This window comes from Motacilla alba, chromosome 13 (genome assembly GCF_015832195.1).
Source record: "Motacilla alba alba isolate MOTALB_02 chromosome 13, Motacilla_alba_V1.0_pri, whole genome shotgun sequence".
NCBI classification, from domain to species: domain Eukaryota; kingdom Metazoa; phylum Chordata; class Aves; order Passeriformes; family Motacillidae; genus Motacilla; species Motacilla alba.
The window spans coordinates 11,268,189-11,276,588 of record NC_052028.1 but is presented as its reverse complement, the minus strand read 5'-3'; the positions used below and the strand labels follow the sequence as shown (position 1 = coordinate 11,276,588).

Sequence of the window (8,400 nt, the reverse complement as noted above, 5' to 3'; positions counted from 1 at the left end):
ATTGCTCTGAGTCCTGTTGGGAATCACAGAGCAGAAATTGTCTGCAGCTGTCTCCACTTCCTGGGGACATGTGGCCAGTTTTGCCTTCCTAAGGAGTAAGAGAATGAATTCTTTTTTTCTCTTGCCATATTTTTAGCGTGTACTTCCTTACAGAGACGGAAAATCCAAGAATTCCAGGAAAATCTCAGCACATGTAGATCTGAGTTTAGGAGAAGCCTCCATGGGAATGGGAGGTCAGGAGGGCGTAGCTCCACCACCCCACCCCAAGTTGTACTTGAACAGACTGCATTGCTCGGGGCTGAGGTCTCTGTCTTTCTCTCGAACTAGAAAAATTCTTTCTTCTCTGTGGGAAAAAATTCTTTTTGATGAACCCTCCCCTCTTTTTTTCTTTCTGGCTGTTACAAAGACAGTAACTGTTCTCACAAACAGTCCCACAGTCACGGGTTTGGACGTACATAGTGGCTGCAAAAGGATTTGGAAGGAAAGGAAGCACAAGTAGGACCTGCATTAGAAAATATTTCCATATTTGTGCAATAGGACTGGAAGAACGAGGCACCTCCACACTTCACAGCTGAAGGGTGAGTTGCTCATCTGCAAAATGTTCTCCCTTCCACTGAGAGAAAGCTCTTGAGCCATTGTACACTCCTGAAACACATTTCCAGGGGATGTTACTGCATGTGCTGCAGGTAACGGGGCTGGACCCAGTCAGCACTGCTGGCTTCTCCTTGCCCTGCTGGTCTGGACAAGTAACAGGTGCTGTAAGCCCTATGGATGCTTAAAAACTCCTCCAAGGCATTGTGTTGATCATTATTCTTCCCAATATTATTTTTAATTTTTAATTGGTGTTGCAGTCCAGCTAAGAGTGTATCTCTACAGCGAAAATTAGGAGGCAGAGAGGATTATTGGCTGCAGGAAGAGGTGGCAGAAGTAACCATGGGCACAGAGAAATGCCTGCAGTGCTGACTCAGTGGGAGATGTGAGGACTTTGGTCTGTGCCCTCTGACGTGGGGCCACATTCACACAGTTACCCTGGAATGCAGAGCCAGGGAGTGGGAGAGGGGTACAGCATTTCAGTAGCTCCTGCTCAGCAAATCCACCCCGAGGTGCACTGGGACTGCAGGACTTGTCTTTGCCTAGAAGGGAACTTGTCTGTGTCAGCCTCGGAGGATGAGGTATCGCAATATGCTGCGGTCCATGGGTGCAGAGGCTGCCCACCCATGACAAGTCTGTCACCCAGGGGCATTTGGTGCTGGGACCAGGGTACTTGTGCCTGTTCCTTGTAAGCACTGAGGGAGAATGGAAAATAAAGTGAGTTCTGATGATGAGAAACAGGGACAAAAAAAAAGGTTGTGCTCTTCAGTTTAAAAACAACTTGAAAAATTATGCTTATGGAGGAGGGAGGAGGAGGGGGGAGACATCTGTGCTTGTTTATTCATTCATATTTCTATTGGCCTTTATTGTATTTAGATCATGCTAGATGATGACAGAAAATGATGCTAGAAGTATTTTGTGTTTAGTGATGATCTGGAGAACAGGAATGCTCTGTAGCAGCCTGTGCAGCTCCTCCTGGCCCAGATTCCATTGCACACATTTGACACTGTTGATACAGCTCACAGTATGGAGGTGTAAGCTCAAATCTTTTCTGCTCAGTTGTTTTCTTTATTTTCTGTCACTAGCAGGCTGTTATCAGACAGGAGCAAAGGGAAATCAAACATCATTAAGCACTGCAAGACCTCTGCCCTTCTTGAGGTGACACAGGGGAGTTCTTAATTTCTTTGACAACTAAATAGACACAATGTTCCTCATATTTCTAAACAGTCACTGCAATGAAAAAGGTTCAATTCTGAAATAAAGGAATTTATCTTAGAGCTGGTGCTTGAAAAACAATGGGGTGTGTATTTGATATTTGGAAAAACACCAAGCTGGGACATTGTTACAGCCATTTTAGGTGCCTTAATAGCTTGTAGAGAGGCAGAAAACCAGAACCAGCATATTGCTTCTTAGAAAGCCTATCAAAGACATCAGGTGTACAATGTAATTTCTGTAAACTGCTTTAATATAACTTTCTATAACTGTGGTGTTCAACGATCACTTTGTCTTAACCTGCTTTCCTTTTACCCTGGTCTGATGGGAGAATTCATTGATTGAAGAGAGAGGAAGGAAACAAAGCTGGTGGTCCCAGCAGCTTCTGTCTGTGCCAGCTGTTGTGCTGTTAGATGGGAACTAGACAAATGGGTCTCTTCTGACACGTGAAAATGTAATTTTCTTTTTGCTATGTCCTGATGAATTCTGCAGGTTTTTCCCCACAAAGAGCTCACTCTGGTGTTTATGGTGAGAATTGATTGGGCTGAGGATTGATCAGAAGCCTTAAATGCACATCTCCCAGCCTTTCTGGGTTCAGGGATGGCTCTGAAACCCCCTTGGTGTCTGACAGTCATTCTGCAGGACCCATCCTCAGATAAAGTATCAGTGTGCAGGACAGCTCTAGAGACCTTTTATACTTTAACGTATCCTGTCTTACCCTCTCAGAGTGTTTTTCATACAGGGTCTCAGTGTTGTGGCCATTAGTCATTCTCTGTGCCCAACACATGCTAACCAGAGCCTACGTAGGATTATGTACACAGGGATATGTACTTTGGAGTGTTGCCTGTGCTCTGGTGTGATACAACAGCCCAAGCAGAGCTTTGGTTTCTCCTGCAACATGGGCAGAGGGGATGTGCCCTGGCCTAAAGCAGATGCCCTGGGGGGAGTGGATTAGTGGGCTATTGACTTTTGTCCATCCATTCAGCTCCAGTTCCCTTATCTCTCACATTTGTCAGTCTACTGGCTTTTCCACTTCCTCTTAACTCTGTTCCTGGAAAAGGGAGGGGCGGAAAAGGAAATACTCCATTAAACCTGTCTCCACTGATTTCCATTTCCATAGTGTGTAACAGGCACCAGGCTGCTCCTGGGTGTCAATACCACAGACTAAATCTTTGCTTTGTTCCGTTAAAACAAACCTAGGCTGCCAGATACCATTGCAAACAGCCACATCAGCAAGGACTGAACCTGGCCAGAGCAACTTCTGACCACGAAATAAGATTTTCTAGGTTCTGGAAAAGCCAGTATGTTGGATCAGATTCATTGGCTGGCTGCCGTGACAGTCCTGGGAGTCCTGGAGCAAGGTAGGGACCATTGGATATGTGTGCTCTAGTACTGGCTGGATCAATCTACTATAACTCCACTGATTTTCTTTTGCTTTCATATTTAATATCTCCTGTTGCACTGGCACTTCACTGCTTTTCAGACAGGGAATTGATATCTTGTTTGGGTTCTGGAGAGCATTCAACCAAACGAGTGCAGGGGAAGCTCTTTCTCTGAACTGACCTACCCCCTGCATTCAGAATTTTTTGGGTAGATCTTTCCCTCTGCAAACATGCAGAATTTCCCTCTTTGGGCTTACAGCAGCTCCTGAAGTGCATGTAGATGTACAAAGATGCATACGAAGAGCTCTGCTGTGTGAAAAGGTGGAAGTATGGGCTGTGGTGGGCCACATGGAACATCTCCCAGCCAACGGGTCCACATTGCATGCCAATTTAATTCAGTATCTGGTTGGATTATCTGTGGCATCAGTTCCATCTCTACACAGATATCAGAATTTCGAAGAGGAAAAAATTAAGAGAATGAAAAAGCCCTGAAATTGTCAGTAATAAAGTGCATCTGAACTGTGTAACAATTTTACCATCTGTTGATTATACAAGAAAGCAGATAACACTGGTAGTACATTACTTGTTTCACTATAGCTCTGGGTCATTCCTTTTCCTTATCTAAAAGGTACCTGGGATTTTATTCTAACTTTCTCTGCTGTGTGGGGGTGTGGGGTTAGGAGGAGACTGCAGACCTGTTTCCCTGGCCTCTGGCCAGCTCCTGACTCCACTGTGCCCAGACATAGGACTCACCACTGCTACTGTTCTCTCTTTTGCTGCAGCTTACTTCTTCCTCCAGGTGATCTATGCTAGGAGGTTGTTTGGCATTTCACCTCCAAAGATCTCAGGCCCTCCTGAATTTGAAAGGATCTTTCGAGCACAGTAAGAAACTCCTCTTACTTGATGTTTGTCAGATCTCATGTAAGGCACTGCCTTTCCCCTGCTTTGCTATTCTTTTCCTGGAACCGTAAAGAAGTAATCACCTCCCTCAAGGTTAATCAATGGGTTGAAGAGTCAACATCATCATCCGGTTGGCTCTTGAGTCCTAAACCAGCCATTGCTGATAGAAACCACACAGGAATCTCTGCTGTGTCTTTAGGAGTCCTGTGAAGGGCTCCTAAAGACATAACCCTTGGTGCCTGAGACTTACACTGGTTTTATCCAAGTGGTGCCAAACCTCAGACAGCTTCAGCCCTGCTCTGAATCTCACTCGCTGGGAAGGACAAGTTCCCAGAGAGATCTCAGCTGGTGCTGGGATGAGGATAACCCAGCATCTCTGCTGTGACTTCTGCACTAGGGCTGCAGTGGGGAGGGAGGAGCTTTCATATTGTTGTAGCTAACCACTGGAAAAAAAGCAACTGAGTAGCTTGAGCTGGATCCCCTCAGCCATCTCCTTCTTTGCTCCTTCACTAGCCTAGACTCAGCTTCATCCAGCATCTTTTGGTGCTACTGTGCCTTTGGGAGGACAGGGACATACAAACAATCCAAAGAGTTATGTGCTCCCTCCAACTCCTGCACAAAGCCCAGGCTGCTCTGGCCTTATGTACTTGAGGGACAGACTTCCCACAGCTTGGGGCTTTGGGGCATTGACATCAGAGTTTGAGCTGCAGCCCTTGGGAAGCAGCAGTGGGAGTGGTTCATGGAGCCTTTCTGTGCACAGTCTGACATGGGAATCTTTTACTTAATTTCTTGAAACCTGGAGACCCTGTTCTTTCCATTGTTCAATTTCTGTGAATAAAGCTGGGACAGGAACTGGAGCTTGGAGGCTTTTTATGACAACATTAGTTCTGAAAAGCAAAAGCCTCCAGTGTCTGGAAACTGCTAGGGGAAGCAAAAGAGGAAGAGCTTCCTTCCTTTCCCTAGTTTATGACTTTTCTCTTTCCTGCCAGGGTGAACTCCTCTGAGTATTTTCCCATCTTCCTGGCACTTCTGTGGCAGGCTGGACTCTTCTTCCACCAAGGTGAGAATATCCTGTTACCTGGTTTGTCACTGGATCCATTCCCCTGCATGCTGCCTCAGTCCTCAGGTCCTGCCAACTTCTGAACAACAAATTAAGCAATAATTTTGTCTCTGATGGGATGGTAGAGCCAGACAACACAGAGTCTCTCTCTATTCCTTCCCTTTGGGCTACCTCCTTGGTTCCAAGTAGCTCTGAAAAGCCTTTGGAGATGGTCACTGTGATCTCTCCTAAACACAGGTGTGGCTGGAGCCTTGGGTCTGCTCTATCTCTACGCCCGCTACTGCTACTTTGTGGGATACAAGGCATCATCCTCAGAAAGGTAAACACACTCACACTCACTCTTGCATGCTCTTACACACAGCTACACACTCACACACACTCACACAGTTACACACACGCACTCACACACAGCAGCCCTCGGGGGACTACACGGTAACCCCTGGGGGGTTGGTTTTGGAAACATAACGTGCTTTGGGAAAGCTCGAGGCTTTTTGGGTGCACTGGGGCTCCTGCATCACTCAGCTTTGTCTCCGAGACATAATGTGAACAAGGACACAGGGCTGAGGCAGCAACACAGATACTGGGCAAGGCTGGGGCTGCCCCAAGCCCTTTTGGGTGTGTGTGTTTGCTCCCTTGAGGTGGAAGCAGGGCATGGGACCCCACACAGGGGGCAGGGGACAGCCAGGGGCTGCCTTTCCACCCACTTCTGCAGGGAGGAAGGGGCTGTTCCCAGGCGGGAAGCTCGGTGTCAGCAGCTGCCTCTCTCCCACCAGACTCGCCCCAATATACTTCAGCGCTGGAGTCCTCTGGATTCTCATTGCAGTGTCAGCCGTGGGCATCCTGCATTTCTTCCTCTCTCACTATCTGGGGCTGAACATCCTCCAGCTTCTCACAGCATGACCCACTCCTTTGTGCTTCATCACTGTCCTCATCTTCGAGTCCTGCTCCCTCCTGCCCACCTTAATAGACTGGCTACAACTCTACAGCCCTCAATGAGAAATCCACCTCACCCGAGCTTTTAACACCTCCTTCCTCACTGTCCAGCACTGGCAGGAGCTGCTGAGCTGTTTAGGAGATATTTTTTCCCCATGGCACTTGGTGTGCCAAGTGCTCCACATCTGGCAGCTCCATCGTGTCTGACGTGGAAACAACAACCCCAAACAAGGACATATAAAAGCAAACTCTTCTCAGTCTGAGTTTCCAGTGAGTTGCCAGAGGAAAGTGCCATGTGTTCCCCATTATCCAGCAGCTCTGCCCTCAGCCCAGGCACAGAACACGGATTCATGCCAGTTTTCCAAGGCCCACACCTAAGAAAGGAATTTGTTTGGAACCAAATGTGGGCTGAGACACAACAAAAGAGGTGAGGGATAAACTGGAGTCGCCACCAACATGTTGTGCAAAAGTCCGTTGGTGCCCTCATGCTGGTTATCAGCCACTGCTGTAAATGAGACTGTGCAAACTCATCACCACTGCTGCGTGTGCCACTTTGAACTCGGCCCAGTGACAACAGGCACAAATAAAAGGTCACTGAACTTGCTGTGCTGGGTGTCTCTTTGTGAGTCTGCAGCTAGCAGAGAACAGACACATGAGTGTGTGAGTGCAAGGTGGCTGCCTTTGTTTCCCTGACATGCAATCCAACAAAGCCTGCAACCCTGTGTGCCATGGGAGGAGAGCTCTGAGGAGGGAGAAGCTGATTTTTGAAGATGTTGAGCTCATGCATTGGTACTGAGCCACTCAGCACCAAAAAGTGGTTTACCCAGTGCTCAGGTCCCTCCTGCACCAGGAGGGCCTGGATTTTCATGAGTCCAGTATGCACAGTACTGATGCTTTTGGCCACTGTTGTTCATGTTAGTGGCACGGGAAATGCCAGCAGTGCTCTGTGTGTCATCATGGGGGGAATTCACACCAAACCCAGAGAGTGAAAATAATTGCATGAGCATGATGCCAGTCCAACCACATTGTAAAGCCCACTGCTCTCCCCTCCTTTTCCCAGCAGTAGGCATATCTAGACTGTAAGAACAAAAGGCAGGGGGTTTTTGGAGGAAATGATTAATTTTTCACATTGTTTCTTTTCATTTCAAATTAGCTTCTCCAGCAAAGCATCCAGTCGATTTCCCTTTCAGGCTCTCCTGCCTTGGAGTCATGCTGCTGCATTGAAACTGGCAAATGCTGCAGGGTGAGGCTTAAAGCCAAACAAAAATAACTGTAAAACACTTGTCTCTGCAAAGTTTTCAGTGCAGCAGGGTCCCATCCTCACCGAAATCCTCAGGTGTCACAGCAAGATAAATAATAACTTTTTCTCCTGGCACCTTTGGTGACACATTTCAGAAAAGTCTGAGCATAGTTTAACCCTGGCTGTGCCTTAGCAAGGTCAGGGAGGAACAGTGAGATTTCACTTAGCCTTTGCATTAACAGGTCCTACTGTCTCCTGAAGATGTTCCCCAGTCCTCACCTTTTTACCAGTATAACCAGTCACCTCCCACAGAGTTAATGCAGAAGGACCAGCCCCAGCTGCTGGTGCAGGTCCCGATGACTCCGCATCAAAACTCTGCTTTCTGGGGTTAGTCCAAGTGGGTGCTAATGGGTTCTGTAGACACAATCTCTGTCTTTTATCCTGCATCCAGTTTTCTAAACCCGCTGTATCAACCTGGAGCCACTGCCCACCTCAGCCCCGCTTGTGTCCGCTCTGTGCCTGACAGGGCCGCAGGATGACTCAGAGGAGGGAAATTAATGATTCAGCAGTGAGATTGTAGCCCGCTTCTCCCCTTGGATGCACAGAAGACCATTAAAAATCCTGGCACGGCGCAGTCAGGCTCTGGCCTTGGTGGCTGCCAAGCCTGTCACCAGTTCTGCCACAGAAAATCTGACGGGCACATCATCAGTCCTTCAAACCACTGTCAGAGGGGCCATTTCAGGTGCCCTGAGCAGAAGGGAAGATGCTCCCCTCCACCAGAGCTGCTGTCATTGCTCTGCTGCTTCATCAGTCAAAGAAAACCAGTTTACCCCAATCGATGGTTCAAACAGTCGATGATTTTGGGATTTACTCAATTCATGCTGCTGCTGCCCAGCACGCTGTGCTGGTGCTGTATGGCACCAGTGTGCCCGCCCGAACCTGCTGCAGAAGTGCTGAGGGCCCGCTGGGCTGGCACAGGTGTGCTGGGGGGCTGCACCTCCGCCCCAGGTCACCGTCCCTCCCTCAGGTGCGAAAGCCACCCCGTGTTTAAAGGTGATCCAGCCGCCAGCGGCATTGCTGCG

General features: G+C 48.1%; 1 protein-coding gene across 1 annotated transcript; it reads left to right on the top strand.

Annotated features, from left to right (window-relative positions):
• The first annotated feature begins 290 nt into the window (after positions 1–290).
• On the top strand, positions 291–6,682 carry LOC119706418 (leukotriene C4 synthase-like). The gene is made up of 6 exons (XM_038150103.1): positions 291–578; positions 3,004–3,164; positions 3,968–4,067; positions 5,075–5,145; positions 5,383–5,464; positions 5,919–6,682. Exons 2-6 carry the CDS (start codon positions 3,107–3,109, stop codon positions 6,043–6,045), a joined length of 438 nt encoding a protein of 145 aa, XP_038006031.1. The 5' UTR covers positions 291–578; positions 3,004–3,106; the 3' UTR covers positions 6,046–6,682.
• The last annotated feature ends 1,718 nt before the right edge of the window (positions 6,683–8,400 follow it).